The 19,598-nt window shown below is 43.1% G+C and overlaps 1 protein-coding gene and 2 pseudogenes across 2 annotated transcripts in view; all 3 read right to left on the bottom strand.

The window, feature by feature from the left end:
- Positions 1 to 19,598, bottom strand: part of Rbl1 (RB transcriptional corepressor like 1) — a 63,381-nt gene that overhangs the window by 20,433 nt on the left and 23,350 nt on the right. Inside the window, exons 12-16 of the mRNA XM_032904624.1 lie at positions 14,029 to 14,166; positions 9,788 to 9,952; positions 9,057 to 9,189; positions 4,199 to 4,462; positions 2,592 to 2,803 (exon numbers count right to left, since the gene is read on the bottom strand). Coding sequence (XP_032760515.1) covers positions 2,592 to 2,803; positions 4,199 to 4,462; positions 9,057 to 9,189; positions 9,788 to 9,952; positions 14,029 to 14,166 — 912 coding nt within the window. The remainder of the gene's footprint in view (positions 1 to 2,591; positions 2,804 to 4,198; positions 4,463 to 9,056; positions 9,190 to 9,787; positions 9,953 to 14,028; positions 14,167 to 19,598) is intronic.
- LOC116902219 lies at positions 10,789 to 12,893 on the bottom strand (annotated as a pseudogene). Its single transcript, XR_004388051.1, has one exon. The product of XR_004388051.1 is annotated as a heat shock cognate 71 kDa protein-like (transcript).
- Positions 13,335 to 13,954, bottom strand: LOC116899983 (annotated as a pseudogene).

The raw sequence follows: 19,598 nt of genomic DNA on the forward strand, positions 1-19,598 counted from the left end.
AGCTTAAAAATCACTAATGAAGCAAAATTATTTTAAAAACAACAACAAACCAAAAACCCAAACACCGAGTCTCCTTCCTGAGGTTGGAGGTGGCTCTGTGGTGTAAAGCACGTCTGGTGTTTGAGGAGGCCAGAAGAGTGGCAGGGTCCCAGGGACTGGAGTTACAGACTGTGTGAGCCACTACCTGGGTACTGGGAATTGAACCTGGGTCTTCTGAAGGAACAGCCTATGCTCTTAACTACTGAGCCATTTCTGCAGGCCCTAAACAAATACATATTTAAAATAAGGTAGGAAGTGATCGAGGAAGATATCCAGCATCAACCTCTTGCTTCCATGCACATCCATACATGCGTATGCACATATTCAAGAGAAAACACTTTTGTCAAATTAGGAATTTTTATGCATCAAAGAACATAATCACCAGAGTGAAGACTGTTGCAATGGAAGAAAATACCTGAAAATCATGAATCTGATAGGATATCCAGAAGAAATAAAGGACTCTTGTCACAATCACAAAAATCCAACTAAAAGGAGGCAAAGAACTGGACTAGACATTTACGAAAAGATATGTAGACTTAATAAACATAGAAAAACTAAAATCTAAGCAGGAGCAATGGCTCATTATCTGGTCTTCCAGAGGATAGGTGTTCAAATCCTAGCACCACATGGTAGCTAACAACAACCAGGGCTTGCAACTCCATTAACAAGAGTATCTGACTTGTTTTCTGGCCTCTGGGAACAGTGTACAAATATGGTGCAACAAACATATACACAGGCAAAATACCCATAAAACACACACACACATACACACATACCCCACACACCCCCACCACACACACACCACACACACACACACTATACACACACACAATACCCACACCACATACACCCCACACACACCCCACACCCACCCCCCACCCCCCCCACACGCGCGCGCAAGACACACCCTGAGTTCAACCCTTTGTAGCCCGGCTACAAAAAAAAAAGAGGTGAGTCCCACTGCTGCCTCCACCACTGACAACGCAGATCTTTGTGAAAGGCCATCACCATCATCGCCTTGGAGGTTGAGCCCAGTGACACCACTGAGAAAGTCTAACAGCAGGAAGTCAAACAGCTTTTTCATTACAAAATATATGAGACCCATTCGTTCCTGATCCTGCGCTTGAGCAAGGTGTCTTAGTTTCCCCTTTCTTTTAAGCTTTTAACAGGTCTCATTGCACTTTGAATAAAGTTCTTGTATTCCTCCCCACCAATCCCCCGAAATCTCAGCAAGTCACTGTTGATGATAGAGAAGAGGACACTGTCACTGTTGAGAAGGAGAAGGGGACACTGTCACTGTTGAGAAGGAGAAGGGGACACTGTCACTGTTGAGAAGGAGAAGGGGACACTGTCACTGTTGAGAAGGAGAAGGGGGACACTGTCACTGTTGAGAAGGAGAAGGGGACACTGTCACTGTTGAGAAGGAGAAGGGGGACACTGTCACTGTTGAGAAGGAGAAGGGGACACTGTCACTGTTGAGAAGGAGAAGGGGGACACTGTCACTGTTGAGAAGGAGAAGGGGGACACTGTCACTGTTGAGAAGGAGAAGGGGACACTGTCACTGTTGAGAAGGAGAAGGGGGACACTGTCACTGTTTGACTGTTGGAGAAGGGGGACACTGCCGTAGGATGTGAAACTGTGCAGTCATGCAGAACACAATGGCAGTTCCTTAAACACATACTGAGGTTGGGGAGACACAACAGTTCAGGCACTTGAGTGCTTGCTGTACTAGCATGCGAACTGGGGTTCAATGCCCAGAACTCATTCACAGAAGCAGGGCATGGTGGTACACACTGGATTTCCAGTGCTGTGGAGATGCAGACACATGGGAGTTCCTGGGACTTGCTTGCCAGCCAGCCTAGCTTACCTAGTGAATTCTCTTAAAAACAGTGGGTGGTACAAAAAGAATGACAGCCAAAGCTGACCTCTAGCCCCAACCTTGACACCCTAGACACTGATTACTATCTCACTTCTAGGAATACACTTAAACTGAAAGCAGAGGCAACAGAGCCCATATTCATAGCAGCGCTACTCACACCAAAAATGGTAATGACCCAAACGTCCACCAACAGACGAATAGATACACAAAATGTAGCATCTATGTATAGAGAACATTACTCAGCTTTGAAATAGAAAGAAATCCCCATGCATGTTATCATACAGATGAATGTGGAAGATGTGCTCAATGAAATAAGCCAGTCAATGAGAGATACACTAGTGTGTCATTTCACTGGAATACGGCAGCTTTTCAAACAGGTAGTCAAATTCATACAGACAAAAAATAGCATGGCAATCTCAGGGGAGCAGGGAGAAATGGTGGCTTCTACTTTAATGAGTAAAGAGCAGCTTCAGAGTGGGAAGATGAAAAAGTAGCAAAGGTCACACAACGATTTGAGTGTATCTAGCACCAAACTGTATGCCTAAAAATTAAAGTAGCAAATTTTATAATATGTGTATTTTATTTAAAAAGAGAAATAAAAAGAGAGATCAGCACTGCTTAGTATGCAGTCTTTGCTGAATGAGCGCTGTTCAGCTGCTATGGAAACACGTACCTTTCTATAAAACAGTGCTAAGGACCCAGTTCTCTTTGGTTTGCTTATTCCGGTCAGAGGAGCGTCTTGCGTTTTAGTCAGATGGGTCTGTTTTGGAGAAGCACCAATTAATGACTGGGCAGTTAGTGATACAAGGCTCTCAGCTGTGGAGTCCTGAGTTGTATTCATGGAAATAGGAACCAGTGTGATTTCTCCAGCATCATTGGCAATACCTGAGTGCACAAGCAAGAGTTCTCAGTTGGAGACACAAGCTGAAAGTTCACAGCAAAGCTGTCAATGTATATGTATGAAGAAGCAAGTGAAATGTATGTTAGAGAAAAGGATGCGGCTATAACCCAGTAACTGTAACACAGTCTTGTTTTTCTTTCTGAAGCGGGATCATGCTTCCTTTTGATATTTTTATGTTTAATTTTATTTAAAGAGACAAATTTTGAGTAGCAGGGTGTGATGCCTCATGTCTAAGGCAGGAAAACTGCTGTAAGTATGAGGCCAGCCTAGGCTATATGGTGAGTTAAAGCAGGCAAGATATAGAGGCCCTGTCTTAAAAACAGACAACAACAAAAACATCTCGTCTTCTGTTTTTGTATGTGCCTGTAATGTTTTATATGCCACTTAAAACTTTTACAAACATCATTTATTTATTTTACTTATGGGAAGAGGGTGTGTATGTGCCATCGTGTTGAGTATGGAGGTCAGAGGACAACCCACAGGGCCAGTTCTCTCCTTCTACCATGTGGCTTCTGGGGACTGAACTTGGGCTGTCCAGTTTGCAGGCAAGATCCTTTAGCGGATGAGCCATCTCACTGGCCTGACTTTAATAATTTTAAAAAGCAATTGTTACTGAGAATTTAAGATGTCTTTAATTAAAAAGGATTTCTCCCTTAATACACCAACTTATAAAGGCCAGATAATAACAAAAAAGTAAATCCTAACAAAAAGGGTTGTAAATTTATAAAATGTGGAAATTTAAAATAGTGTATTTTTAAAATAAAACAGTAGGTGGAGGACTTCACGCCCCAGGGCAGAACTATGATGTGTTACTATGAAGGTGACACATTCCACTGTACAGTGTCAGTAATGTAATGTGCACAGAACACCCAATGCTGAGAGTGGCCTGAGTGTAAGCTGTGGGCTGTACATGCAGATGAGCCAGTGTGGCTTACTGCATACGATGCTGATGCTGTCCCAGGCTGTGAGAGCAAGCAGGGAGGGTGACAGGAAGTGTATGACAAGTATCTCTACCTTAAAATTCCTGTGAAGTTCACACTGCCCTACAATACAGGATCAGTTAAAGGGGGAAAAAAAACCAACTTAGGTTTAGAATGAAATACTGGGGCTGGAGAGACAGCTCAATGGCTGAGAGCATTTGCTGCTACCGCAGTGAACCACCTATACTCCAGTTCCAGAGAGATCTGATGTCCTCGTCTCACCTATATGGGCATCAGGCATGTACATGGTGCACAGACATGCATGCAGGAAGAACTCTTACATACATAAAAATAAGTCTTTTAAAAAATGACTGAGTTATCTCATGTGATCCAATTTCATAAGACATTTCTTAAATTTTTATGTAACTGAAAAACATAAAGTAGAGATGAAGCTGTTACCATGCAAAGGAACGGTAACCTTCCGTCCCGTTGTCCCTGTGACTGTGGTCGTGGCCATTGTGAGAAGAGCTTGCCCAGGGGAAATTGACAAGCTTTCAGCAGTCACACTTGAAGGAGCAATTTTCAGCTGTGTTCCTTCTGCCATAATCTTTTCCATCAATGTTTCCTTTGGTGGGTCATCGCCAAAGAGTCTCCTCTTAGCACTTCCTGCGGCAGGGGAGCTGTAGCGCTCATGGACGGAGATGGGAGACAGTGGCTGCATATCTAATAGAGAGAAAAATAAAAGAGTCTAAATTTAAAACGTATTCCAAAATAAAAAATTAGGTTTACTTATTCCCACACCAAGATCTTGAAGTAAACGTGGTTTCCGAACTCATGGACTGTGAAGTCTAGAGGAAGGGAGAGCAGTGTGAGCATCTGACAGCTCATCTAGAGGAAGGGAGTGCAGTGTGAGCATCTGACAGCTCATCTAGAGGAAGGGAGAGCAGTGTGAGCATCTGACAGCTCATCTAGAGGAAGGGAGAGCAGTGTGAGCATCTGACAGCTCATCTAGAGGAAGGGAGAGCAGTGTGAGCATCTGACAGCTCATCTAGAGGAAGGGAGAGCAGTGTGAGCATCTGACAGCTCATCTAGAGGAAGGGAGAGCAGTGTGAGCATCTGACAGCTCATCTAGAGGAAGGGAGAGCAGTGTGAGCATCTGACAGCTCATCTAGAGGAAGGGAGAGCAGTGTGAGCATCTGACAGCTCATCTAGAGGAAGGGAGAGCAGTGTGAGCATCTGACAGCTCATCTAGAGGAAGGGAGAGCAGTGTGAGCATCTGACAGCTCATCTAGAGGAAGGGAGAGCAGTGTGAGCATCTGACAGCTCATCTAGAGGAAGGGAGAGCAGTGTGAGCATCTGACAGCTCATCTAGAGGGGGAGAGCAGTGTGAGCATCTGACAGCTCATCTGCATTCCTGACGCTCGCTCTGTCCACAGCCACAGAGCAATGCGTGAAGAACAAGGCTGAGCAGAATGACGCGCGCACTAACTGAAGAACTGGCTTCTATCTCTCCATCTTACCTACGAAATAAATAGCACCAAGAAAGAGGAGACATGGTTTGGGGGGGGGGTCACAGCTTTGCCATCCTCCGCATTCCCAGCAGTTTAAGGTAGTGGTTGTGGTTTATGAGTTAGTAAACACAGAACCATCTTTAAAAGGGTCATCAGAAAACATGAGCAAAAGTGATACAAGCCACTGCTGACTTTGCCTTAATTTGAGGGTCTTCTCCAATCAAAACCAGAGTGAAGATTATGGATTGGTGAGATGGATCAGTCAATAAAGTGCCCACTATGCAAACATAAGAACCTGGGGATTTGGAACCCTAGTCCCTAACTGTGTGTGACAGAGGTTAACACCATGTCAGAATAATAGACTTGTGTCATCACACTTTGGTGATGATTCATCTACAGGGAACACAGGTTCTCTAGACTGTTTTGATACTATATGTTCTTTTATAAGGAAGAAGAGATATTTTATTCTAGAACCAAATAGATTTAAATAGAAATTTAATGTATCCAAGATTCAACATTTCAATATGCTAGCAGCTTAGTCAAGCTATGATGTTAACGTAACAAACATAGCCATGAGACATGAGGTTTTTCAGACATATCAAAGGACACAGATCTCTGCTGTAGATCTCATGTCTTTCTGTGACATTCTTTCTTTCTCTGCTTTGTTTTTCTGAGACAGGGTTTTTCTGTGAAGCCCTGGTTGTCCTGAAACTAACTCTCTCTGTAGAGCAGGCTGGCTTTGAACTCAGAGATCCTCATGCCTCTGCCTCCTGATGTTGGGATTAAAGGCATGTAGTACCATGCTGGCTGTTTGACAACATTTTAAATGACATAAACTATAGTCTCTGGGAAGATGGAACTTCAACTAGGAAAGAGCTCCCCCGCCCCACGACTGGCCCGTGAGCAAGCCTACAGGGAATTTTCTTGACTGATGACCGAGGCGGGCTTACTTCACCGCAGCCCATGTTACTGTTGCCTGGAGGTCCTGGGTACTATAAGAAAGCAGCTCTAAATCAGCCCTGCCTCCAGGTTCCTGCCCTATCTGAGGTCCTGCCCTGACTTCCTTAGTGACGGACAGTGATGTAGAATTATGAGTTGAAACAAACCCTTTCTTCCCCAAGTTGCTTTATCACAGCAATAGAAACCTAAGAGAGCCACTAATGACTTCTGTGTTAAATAATAACAAAAATGGATTTTGTCTTCCAAAGGTCAACAAACTCTCAATAGCTGCATCACTGTTCAAAAGTTCAAGGCCAAAGTCTCCTTTGACTCAAGGAAGACTACTAATTGTGAGCTTCTACAAAAACTGTAATGTAAGTTACATATGTATGGATTGTGCTTTCGTTTTTGAGGCAGAGTTTCACTACGTAGTCACGGCTGGCCTGGAACTCACTATGTAGCCCCAAATGGACTGACTTTAGATTCACAGGGACCCACCTTCCTCTTCCCTAAGTGCTGGAATGAAGAAATGCAGCAGCACGCCCAGCTTAAGTCACATATTTCTAAGAGACATTCAATTCTGCATCGCTGTGCACAATGTTTTACCACCGTCCTGAGCCAATCTCACAAGTACACCATGTGCTCTGCTGCTGTCGCTTTGTGTTCTGTGCACGTTAGGCCGGCATTCTGCCCCCGGAGAACAGTGCCCACCACATATAACACACTTGTAAAGTGAAGGCATCTCAGGACCTGGTCCTAATCTTAGTAGGCGATCTGTCAGTCTACTTTTAAAGCATAGGTAATAAAAATTACCCTGGCAATGGTGTGTAATATGAGAAGGTTGGGGAAGCAGCTGTGGCTAAATAAAAACCTTTCGATGATTATGGATGTTACAAAAGCAGCCCTGACTTTAGTCCTCAGCAAACAAGGAGGTTCTTGTAGCTTCCAGGACTACTACAGGAGTCTGCTTGCCTGCTTTGAATCTAAGAAAACCAAGGGAGCCCGTGGAGTTGAAAAGGATGCTCAAAGGTAATGGTTCAAGGAGAGAATGAGGTCCCAAGCATGACCTTATCTGCAAACTCCCTGGAATACCTTTTCTTACCAGAACACTTGCTTAGCACGGCTTAAGGCTCTGGGTTTGATCCCCAGCACACTAACACAGAATAAAAATCCACGGGGTTGGGGATTTAGCTCAGTGGTAGAGCGCTTGCCTAGCAAGCACAAGGCCCTGGGTTCGGTCCCCAGCTCCGAAAAAAAGAAAAAAGAAAAAGAAAATCCACACAGAAAAACTTAGACGGTGTTTGCTGCCTTCTTGCTTCATTTATAACAGGACATCTTCCTTGGCCTAGCAAACTGGGAATTGGCGAGCTATTTATTTGTATATCCATGAACTGAAGCCTACCATAGTGTTTTTGTATTTACAATGTAACAGTAGAACTGCAAAGGTTTTTTTTTTTTTTTTAAACTATTTTTGGAATTTAAGAATGCAAAGCACACACCTGATACTCTAGCACTCAGGAGGCTGAAGATGGAGGATCAAAAGGTCTGAGGGTAGCCTAGGGATACACAAGGAAGCGCTCTCAAAAACAAAACAAAACAAAAAAATTTCAAGGATTCATAATTCAGAAGATGAGTGTGTCAGCTGGTATGTCACAAGAAAAACAGGAGTGCACTAAAATCTTCCCATTATTAAGGCTTAAAAGGTACAATTTTGGGGTTGGGGATTTAGCTCAGTGGTAGAGCGCTTGCCTAGCAAGCACAAGGTCCTGGGTTCGGTCCCCAGCTCCAAAAAAAAGAAAAAAAAAAAAAGGTACAATTTTAAGACTGTAAATAAGTTTATTTATATATATATATATATATATATATATATATATATATATATATATATATATATATATATATGTAGCTCAGGGCTGGAGAGATGGCTCAGAGGTTAAGAGCACTGATCGCTCTTCCAGAGGTCCTGAGTTCAATTCCCAGCAACCACTTGGTGGCTCACAACCATCTGTAATGGGATCTGGTGTGTCTGAAGACAGCTACAGTGTACTCATATACATAAAATTAAAAAAAGAGAGAGATATAGCTCAGTGGTAGAGATTAAATTATTAAATCATATTTTAATTTATTTAGTTGGGAGAATGGCAAGCCATGACACACAAGTGGAGGTCAGAGAAGAAGAGGGAGTTGGTTCTTTCCCTCCACATGTGGGTACTGGGGAGTCACACTTGGGTGGTCAGGATTGGCGACAATCTCACTGAACAATCCTACCAGCCACAAAGCCTTTTTCTTCCTTCATTTCTTCCTCCCCCACCCCCATCTCAGACAGGGTCTTTCTCTGTAGCCCTGGCTGACCTGCAAATCACTATGTAGACCAGGCTGGTCTCAAACTCAGAAATCTGCATGCCTCTGCCTCTAGAATGTTGAGATTAAAGGCATGTGTCACCAGGCAAAGCACAGAAATGCTTTTAATACAAAAAAGAAGGGTATAACAGGCCACATTGAGTGTGAGTGAAAGCACTGAGCTTCTTGTCAAAGCTTGATGAAAAAACTAGATGTTTTATGCTACTATGGAGTTAGACATGTTTTTCTTTAAAAAAAACCCAAAAAACTGGTCTATGGGCACTGGAGAGATGGCTCAGCGGTTAAGAGCACTGACTGCTCTTTCAGAGATCCTGAGTTCAATTCCCAGCAAACCACATGGTGGCTCATAGCCATCTGTAATGGGATCCGATGCCCTCTTCTGGCCTCCAGGCATGGATGCATGGATGCAGGCAGAGTGCTGTATATAATAAAGAAATAAATCTTAAAACAAACAAACAAATTGGTCTGCATCTTTCCCCTCAGTGCTTCACCAGTGTCACACCTACCTTTTCGAAGGCTCCCACTGTCAGTGCGAACTTCCTTGACTCTTGGATGTATTATTGGAGACATTGGCATCATGGGAAGATGGCCTTGCACACTTCCTCCATTTCCTATTTCAAAGTTATTTGGGAATATAACCTACAGAAAACAGTAGCACAGATAAAATACCACGGATGGATACCCAAGAAAAACGAAAACATGCCCACAGGTCCTCGTGTATGAATGGTCAGAGCAATATCATTCCTTTTTTTATTGAAAAAAAATTTTCATACAATATATTCTGATCAAGTTTTCCCCTCTTCCAATTCCCTTCAGATCATTTTCACCTTCCTACTCACTCAAGGTCTTTCTCTCTTTAAGTCAAATAAGAAACACACACAGATACACAGACACAGACTCACGTATGGGCACAAAAACAAAAATGAACATGCAACAGAACAGAAAGACAAATCCAAATGAAACAAACAGTCTATAAAAACCACTGTGTTTGTGTTAACCACGGGGCCTGCCCTGAAATGTAGTCCCTATACCCAGTGAGACTCCCTCCACTGGAGACCACTGACTTTCCCTTTGGCAGTAGTTACCAACTGCAGATAGTTTGGGGTGGGTGGGACTCCTTGATCATTTCCCCCTCTCAATGCTAGTTCTGACTTGAACTTGTGTAGAACATTGTTCATAACAGCCAAGGCTGTTATGAACAAAACAAAATTCTGCTCTTCGTCTAGCCCTGGCTTACTTCTTCACAGGAAGGAACTTTATTTGCAGAAGCACGGAGAGCTTCCCACAGTGCAGAATTATTAGTCCAAGCTAAACTCTCCAAAATCTGCTCTTCAATGCTGTTCAGGTGTTTCACCATGTCTCTGGAGAGCCCCTCCTCTGAGCGGATCACCACCTCAATAACCTGGAGAGAAGAACATTGAAACGGCATGAGTTCAGACTAACAGGCGATCACTGCTCTGGGCACACAGACATGAATGACTCGATTAATGCACAAAGAACCACACTACAGCCGTAATTATGTGGACAACTAGAATCTGCATGCTATAAATTGAAATATAAGGTGCTTTTAAGTTTTTTTTCCTTTCTTTTTATTCTTCTCTCATACAATACATTCCAACCTCAGTCTGTCCTCCCTCCAGTTCCCCCCAACTCTCCACCCCTCAAATCCACTGCCCCTCTTTCTCCCTCCAGAAAAGAGCAGGTCTCCGAGTAATATCAAGTGAACCCTTTAAAAATATTATCACATACAGGGCTGGCTGGTGCAACAATTAAAAATGCTTTCTACACAAGGAAGAGGACTAGAGTTCAGATTCTCAGAACTCAAAAAAATGCCAGGGAGTATGGTGGCCTACCTATACTCCAGCCTTAGAGGGCAGAGATGCAGAAACCCTGGAGAAGGCTGACTAGCAAGACTGGCTATATTGGCAGGTCTGGGTTTCATTAAGAGACCCTGCCTCTAAGGATATGGTGAAAGAGCAGTTGAGCAAGATTCCCAACTGTGGGTCTCCACATGCTCGTGACCATATGCACACATGCTCACATATGTGAGCATACATACACTCATCATCCCCCACACATAAGACATATAAAAACAAAAAAAAGGGAAAAATATTACAACATACTTAAGCTATATGTCAGCAGAAAAGTCCTTATCTACTACATGCAAGGTCCTGTGTTTGATCCCCAGAACTAAGTTAATTAATTAGTAAAATAAAGTAAAATAAAATTATACCTATCTTTTTTTTTTTTTTATGGTGCCAATTTAAATAGTTTTATTATTCCATGTTACTTGTTTTGGGTCCCTGTGGAACAATGCTATACCCTCTACTTTGACTTAATCGACCTCTTCAATGGTGGGGCCTGAAGAAGCACCACCAGATGGAGGAGCTCCTCCACCAGGGAAGCCACCAGGCATTCCTCCAGGCATGCCACCAGCACTCTGGTACAGCTTGGTGATGATAGGGTTGAAGACCTTCTCCAGTTCTTTCTGCTGATGCTCAAATTCTTCCTTCTCCGCAGTCTGGTTCTTATCCAGCCAGCTGATGATTTCATTGCACTTGTCAAGAATCTTGTTTGTCTTCATCATTGATCTTGCCTTGAAGTTTCTCATCCTCAACAGTTGCTTTCATGTTGAAAGCGTAAGACTCAGCTTAGTTCTTAGAGGAAACCTTATCTCTCTCTTTTCATCCTCAGCTTTGTACTTCTCAGCTTCTTGGACCATGCTCGATATCCTCCCTTACTCAAGCGGCCCTTGTCATTGGTGATGGTGACCTTGTTCTCCTTTCCTGTGCTCTTATCTACAGCAGAAACATTGAGGATGCCATTGGCATCAATGTCAAAAATGTAACCTCAATCTGAGGAACCCCACGGGTGCTGGAGGTATGCCTGTGAGCTCAAACTTCCCAAGCAGGTTGTTGTCCTTGGTCATGGCCCTTTCACCTTCATACACCTGGATGAGTACACCTGGCTGGTTGTCAGAGTAGGTGGTGAAAGTCTGGGTCTGCTTGGTGGGAATGGTGGTATTAAGCTTGATGAGGACAAAATGACCCACCAGCAGTTTCAATCCCAAGGGAAAGAGGAGGACATCCAAGAGCAGCAAATCCTGAACATTCTCAGACTTGTCTCCAGATAGAATGGCTGCCTGGACAGCTGCACCATAGGCAACAGCTTCATTGGGGTTAATGCTCTTATTCAGCTCTTTTCCATTGAAGAAGTCTTGCAGAAGTTTCTGGATCTTGGGGATTCTGGTAGAACCACCCACCAGGACAATATCATGGATCTGTGACTTGTCTAGTTTGGCATCTCGAAGGGCCTTCTCTACAGGGTCCAGTGTGCCACGGAACAGGTCAGCATTCACTCCTCAAATCGAGCACGGGTAATGGAGGTGTAGAAGTCAATTCCCTCATAGAGAGAATCAATCTCAATACTGGCCTGGGTGCTGGAGGAGAGGGTGCGCTTGGCCCGCTCACAGGCAGTGAGGAGACGCCTGACAGCTCTCTTGTTCTCACTGATGTCCTTCTTGTGCTTTCGCTTAAACTCAGCAATGAAATGGTTGACCATTCGGTTGTCAAAGTCTTCTCCACCCAAGTGGGTGTCTCCAGCTGTTGATTTGACTTCAAAAATTCCATCCTCAATAGTGAGGATTGACACATCAAAAGTGCCACCTCCCAAGTCAAAAATCAGCACATTCCTTTCAGCCCCGACCTTCTTGTCTAAGCCATAGGCAATAGCAGCAGCAGTTGGCTCATTGATAATTCGAAGTATGTTGAGGCCAGCAATAGTTCCAGCATCTTTTGTTGCCTGTCGCTGAGAGTCACTGAAGTAAGCTGGCACCGTGACCACGGCATTGGTAACAGTCTTTCCAAGGTAAGCTTCTGCAATTTCCTTCATTTTTGTCAGAACCATTGAAGACACTTCCTCAGGATAGAAACTTTTTGTCTCCCCTTTGTATTCTACTTGGAACTTGGGCCTGCCTGCATCATTCACCACCATGAAGGGCCAGTGCTTCATGTCAGACTGAACAATAGCATCATCGAACCTACGTCCAATCAGACGTTTGGCATCAAAAACTGTGTTGGTGGGGTTCATTGCAACCTGATTCTTGGCCGCATCCCCAATTAATCGTTCTGTGTCGGTGAAAGCAACATAGCTCGGCGTGGTGTGGTTACCCTGATCATTGGCAATTATTTCCACCTTTCCATGCTGGAAGACACCCACACAGGAGTAAGTGGTGCCAAGATCAATGCCAACTGCAGGTCCCTTAGACATGGTTGCTTGCGTGTAGGCCCGGCTGTGCTGATGACGAGACCACACAGAGACCCCCGAGAGCTGGCTCCGCGTTCAATGAGTATACCTATCTTTCATGTCTTTTTGGTTTTGTTTTTTGAGACAGGATCTCAGGCAGCCGAGGCTAGCTGTGAACTTTTGTGTAGGCAAGGGTGACCTTCTGATCCTCCTGCCTCCACCTCCTGAGTGCTGGGATCACAGGTGATCCTCTCGCCTCAGACCTGTGATGCAATGGCTGTAAGCTGGTGAACAGTCCAAAAGGGGTCGGAGGCCAGCCCTAACTTCCAGTCTAGTTTCTTTTTAATCTACTTCTCCTTTCCAATATCTCAATAGAATAGAATAAACTATTTGAAAGTAACTATTTTGAATTTGAAAAAACAAAATAAAATTCCGGTTAGTTAATGACAGGGAGAGGGCCTAGAACCTCTGAAACAATTAGACTTTTTTTTCCCCCGTAGACCAAGTCTTGATTTTTCTTACTTAAAAAAGTCGCATATTTATTTTGCTTTCTGACTCTGTGCTTGTGCCGCCAACACTTTCACAACGATTTTCTGCTCCTCCATAAGGAAAGCCCGCTTGATCCTGTCACGGACACACTGGGCATACATGGAGCCACCATGGGCCCTACTGACGCGCTTCTTTGTCTTAGACAATCCCATAAGGACTTTGGGTCTCACAGCACGGACCCCTCGCAGTCTGCCTGGGCACACGCCACATGCGGATTTAGGTGCTTTCCCAACCTTCTGGGGTAAAGGTGAACAGTCCTGTTGCCAGGGGTTCAAGACAGCCTAGTTTTGTTAGAGGCTGTATTGTAGGAAAGCCTACGATGGTATGTCAAACGCTGGACGCTCCTGAGTGCCTCTAAGCACCGTCCCCGGAAGAGCACGATTAGACTTTCAAATTCAGTGATATCTGTGTCTGTGCTAAAGGAGGCGAGGTCTAGGTAGGAGAGCGTGTGAAGTTAAGACTGAGTACCAGGTCACATTTGCAAGTCAGTACTTTGAAAAAGAACTCAAACTATGAAACTGGCTCAATATGCTCCTCCTTTCTTTTGTCTTTGTTTACAGTCCAAGGAATAATTACTGAGAGAAGATTTCCAGAAATATTTTGTAAACATTGCCACTGTGTTTCCTCACCATAGATCAATGTTTATGTAATACGCACCATAACACGACTCTGTGATCGCCTTACCTTATAGAAGTAAAAAGGCTGCAAACCGAGAACGTCAATGATCCAAGGGAAAGTACGGGGTGAGCTATAGGCAAAGAGCACAATTTCCAAACAACAAGCCAGCAAGGACCTGTGAAATATGTCTTGTTCTAAAAGAACCTTGGGGAAGAAAAAGATCAGAATTTACTATTTCTCAGTCATGTCAGCCTTGGTCCTTCTAGAAAGAAAATTGTAACCTAGTGAGATTGGGAGGTGAGACAGAAAGATTTGTATTCAAGACTAGCTTAAGCTGTAGAGCCAGACGGAGACCAAATCTAAGTAGCACATAGACAAGAGCAGGTGAGGAGGAAGAACTGACTATAAAATAGACAAGCTACACCCACAGACCCAGAGAGGTCAGGTAAAGAGGAAGGCTCATGGTGGGATGCCTGGGTCTCCTGGGAAGGGAAATAGAATAGATTTCTGCAAATGGGATTGGGAGCGATGGGAGGGTGGGGTGGGGGGATCAACTGGGAAAGGAGGAATGGAGGGAGGAAAAATAGTCAAAATAATCTGTAAAAATATTATCCTAAATTATCAGATATAATTTGATAATTAGGATATAGGTCTAGTCTGTTTTATATGTGTGTGTATATAAAAATCATATATACATATGTCTGTATCATATATGTATATGTACCTATATATTTTTACTCTCAAGCTGATAAAGTTTTCCAATTATATTTACTCTTGTTTATCTGTAGATTTTGAACTTGAATGAAGGACATGAAAAGTGAGCTTAGAAATGTTAACAAATAAAATAGGTGATGTTTCCATTGGAGAAAAAACTTGAGGATTGGTTCTTTTAATTATTTTGTCAGCATAAACATTAACAGTGAAATAAAAGATAAAATAATACGAAGCTAAGAGTAAAAAGACTTCATTGGGAAAACGAGAGCCTTTCTTCAATGAGATCTAACGTGTCGCGAGGCAGTGGTGGTGTACCCCTTTACCCCTTTAACCCAGCAGTTCGGAGGCAGAGGCAGGTAGATCTGAGTTCGAGTTCCAGAACAGTCAAGGTTACACAGAGAAGCTCTGTCTGGAACCCCCCCCCAAAATCTAACATGTTTTTATTTTTTAAAAATGGTTATTTGGGGTCCAGAGGAGAGATAACTCAGTGGATTAAGCTGCCTTGCAACAAGTGTGACAACAGGAGCTTGATCCCTGGGATCCACATACTAGGAGTGAAATCAACTCCTCACCTCCACACGTACACCGTGTCATGTGCTCCCCAACATAAATAAACACTTTTTAAAAAATAAGCTATTTGGGGTAGTTCACTGGGAAAAGGCCCTGCCCTGCCTGACAACCTGAGTCTGACCCCTGAAAGCACATCAATTTGGGAAGAAAGAACTCCAGAGTCCTCTGACCTCCAAACCTGCACCACCACAAGCACACAGCCATACGCACATCATACACGCAATACTGGAAAAAGTGAGCTTCACTTCGTTTGCTTGTGTATGTGTTTGTGTGTCTACACACAAGTGTATGTACCATGATGCCCATATGGAGGTTCTGTATGTGTGCTGTGAGGATCACACTATATTTGTCAGGTTTGCAAGCTAAGTGCTTTTTACCCACTGAATCATCTTACTGGATTCCAAACTTAATTTTTTAAGTCCTTCTTTTATTAAGAACTACCAGAGATCAACAAGAAAATAAAAAACCCAGAAAATCCATTTAGGATAAAGCCAAAAGTTATCTGTAACCACAACACAAGTCAAAGACCAAAAGAGGAAAGGATGACAAATGACTCACAGATAAAAGATACTCACATATACTTGAGAGCCTATAGACAGACAGACACTTAAAGAAACTTGAGTATGAAACCTAGAGGAAACATAGCATTGATGGCACAGCGAGACCGCAAAGTAGAAATAAGGCAAGAACAGACATGGGGGCAGGGGTGATCTGGAAATCTGCAGAGTTTAGAATGTAGGAGGGAGGATACACCCAACAGGTATAAGGGTCACATGATAACCCTTTAGGAGTCTGAACTGTTCTCTAGAGAAACTGAAGAAGACTTAACAGGTACTTAGGACGAGGCAGACATCTGTAATTGGGCTATGAGACAGTCTCCCTTCCTACAACAACCAGGCAAGAACAGGACACCAACAGGTACACCTCTCATCACCCGAAACCACTGGATTTTATCTTCACAGGTGATCAACTTTTTTTTTAAAATATTTATTCTATTTATGAGTACACTGTTGCTTGGTCTCTTCAGACACACCAGAAGAGGGCATCAGATCCCATTACAAGTGGTTGCTGGGAATTGAACTCAGGACCTCTGGAAGAGCAGTTGGTGCTCTTAACCACTGAGCCATCCCTCCAGCCCGGTGATCAACGTTTTAGTGCCTTATTATATATAAGTACACAATCAAAAGGAATCCAACATTTGAAGAAAAATCTCTCCTTGAAATATTTAGAGCAAAACACACAGAAACATTTAGGAGACATGTCAGGCAATAGAAGGAAACATTAAAAAGCAATATAATTAACCTTAAAGAATAAAAAAGAAATGCAAAACTTTAGAGGTACGTGCTCAGTGGAAGAGCACTTGCCTAGTATGTACAGGGCCCTGAGTTCATAAAACAGAGCACTGCAAAATAATGAAACCAAACAAGCACGGTGGATCATAAATTTAAAGTAAAAGGCCAATGTATAGGAATGCCCAGTGGAGAAATGTAAACCCCACAAAAGGCTAGATTAGGAGACTAGGGTTGTAACTTGGTGGAGTGCTAGGAGTTCCAAACCAGCCTGAGCTACATATCAAGCTCCAGGCCAGCCTGGGATGAACAGAGAGAGCTATTTAAAAGACTTCTGAAGCTGGGGCAGTGGTGGTGCATGCCTTTAATCCCAGTGCTTGGGGGCAGAGGCAGGTGGATCTCTGTGAGGCCAGTCTGGTCGGGAGAGAGAGAGAAAGAGAGAGAGAGAGACAGAGACAGAGACAGAGAGACAGGGAGAGACAGAGACAGAGAAACAGAGAGACAGAGACAGTCCAGGACAGCCAAGGATACACAGGGAGACCCTATCTCCAAAAACCAAACCAAACCAAAAGATTTCTGAAATAAAGACCAGCCATACTCTATTAACAAAGAAAGAGAACACCACTAATCAGTGTCATTAGAAGTAGACAATAAGGGGTTGGGGATTTAGCTCAGTGGTAGAGCGCTTGCCTAGCAAGCGCAAGGCCCTGGGTTCGGTCCCCAGCTCCGAAAAAAAAAAAGAAGTAGACAATAATGGAGTAATGTCTTCAAAGCCACAAAGGAAAATGTCAATTTAGAATTTTGCATATAGACAGCTACCAATAAAGTATCAGTCAATAATAAAACATTAATGCAGACTTTAAAGGAACTTAGGGGTTGAGAGATGTGCTTAGTGGCTAAGAAGAATGGCAGCTCTTCCAGAGGACTTAGGTTCAAGTCTCAGCATCAACCAACTGTAACTCCAGTTCTGGAGGATCCAATGACCTTTTCTAGCCTCTCTGTACCTGTCATACACATGGTACACAGTGGATATACATGCAGGCAAAGCACACACACATACACAGAGAGAGAGAGAGAGAGAGAGAGAGAGAGAGAGAGATTGAGATTAAAAGTAAAGGAAAAATATCCTTTAAAGAAGAACTTTAAGGGCTGGAGAAATGGCTCAATGGTTAAGAGCACTGACTGCTCTTCCTGAGGTCCTGAGTTCAATTCCTGACAGCCACATGGTGGCTCACAACCACCTGTAATGGGATCTGATGCCCTCTTCTGGTGTCTAAAGACAGCTACAGTGTACTCACATACATGAAATAAATCCTTTTTAAAAAAAGGAACCTTAAAATGAGATGTGGTTTCTACAATGGACTGAACGGTGAGGAGGATTCTACACCAGTAGAATGAGAGTCGTGTGTGTGCACACAGATACAAGCACAATCACAAAAAAGGATAGAGCCTTTAAAAAATGGTCAAGAAACCCATCAAAAAGCAAGCGAGCAGCAGAGGAGAGACGCGTCTTTCCACAGGCTGTATTTTTCAGAGCTGGATGGAAGGAAAGGAGAAAGAGTGAAGAAAGAAACGGGGACAAACAAGAAAGAGAAATAAAATAGTAGACAAGCTTTACCACATTAATAATTAAATGAAAGTGGGCTAAAATTACCAGCTAAAAGACAGAAATGATGGGATAGATATGAAAAAAAACATGACCTAGACTGGGCATAGCAGTACATACCTGTAATTTCAGCACTGAGACAGGGAGATGATCAATGTGAATCCATCAGAGCTACATGGTAAATTCAAGGCCATCCAGGCTACATGAGACTCTCTCAATCATGCCCACCCCTCAAAAAAAATACATGACTCAAATATTTATTTGCTTCCTGCAAGAAACTCATGTAATAAGAGAGGTTGCTTGGAAGCAAAACAATGGGAAAAGGTATGTCATGGAAACTAACTAAAAAGCAGTGGGAACCATTAGAAAGACTTCACAGCAAACAAAATTACCAGGGCCAGAGAGGAAACACGATATGGTGATAAAAGGGTCAACTTACAGAGAAGTCAAGGGAGCGATCTTAAATTTGTATGCACTAAACAGCAAAGCTTCAAAATATGAGAAGAAACAGTTCTGATAGATTTGAAGGAGACAAATCCACAATTGTATCTAGACATTTCAGTTCCCTCTCAACAACTGACAGGAGCAGAACATCAGCAAGGAAGCAGACTGAGCAGTGCGTGAGCAGAGACGACAGAAATCACGATGTGACAGACTACAAGCAGACGGTTAAAGCATGCTCCACACTACAGAGGAGATACATTTTCTTCACGGTTCTACAGAACATTTACCAAGATAAACTCCATCTTAGGCTACAAAAAAAATCAATAAATTAAAAAAGGTAGATTCACACACTGTTATAAAACTATAACTACTATATTATTACACTAGTGGCTGGGTGGAGTGTGAGATAAAGGGCCAGCATGAAGACCTTCCTCCTTTCTGGTAACAGGGAGTTTTGTGCAGTAGATGCCATTTATTTGTGGTTTTATTTTCTGAGGTTCCTTTCATTTGCCCATGGTCTTAAATCTTAATGAACAATCACAGACAATAATTCTTAAGTTCTAAGTTATGTGCTCTTCTGAGCAGTATAATAAGACAGCACGTTGTCTCAGTCTACCCTGCTGGGGATGGGAATCACCCCTTTGTGTGGTATATCCATGTGTACATGCTACCTGCCTGTTAGCCATTTAGTGGTAGGGATCATGATGTGGCATCTCAAGGCTTATGTTTACGGTCCCCCAATTTTACTTATAATGACCCTAAAGTGCAGGAGGAGAGACAGTACCACCAAGTGTTTATGGAGGGAAAGGATACAAGTTCAATAAGGTACTTTGAGAGAGAGGGACAATAATCATATAACTTGTATTGTAGCATCTTGTTATAACTATTATTAGTAGCAGCTGTTAGAGCTACACTCTCACTGTGCCTGAATAGCAGCAGGCACGATGACACATCTGTCACTGCAGGACGTAGGAAGCAGAGCAGGAAGATTGCTGCCAACTTTGGCTACATAG

Source organism: Rattus rattus, chromosome 5 (genome assembly GCF_011064425.1).
Source record: "Rattus rattus isolate New Zealand chromosome 5, Rrattus_CSIRO_v1, whole genome shotgun sequence".
NCBI lineage: Eukaryota > Metazoa > Chordata > Mammalia > Rodentia > Muridae > Rattus > Rattus rattus.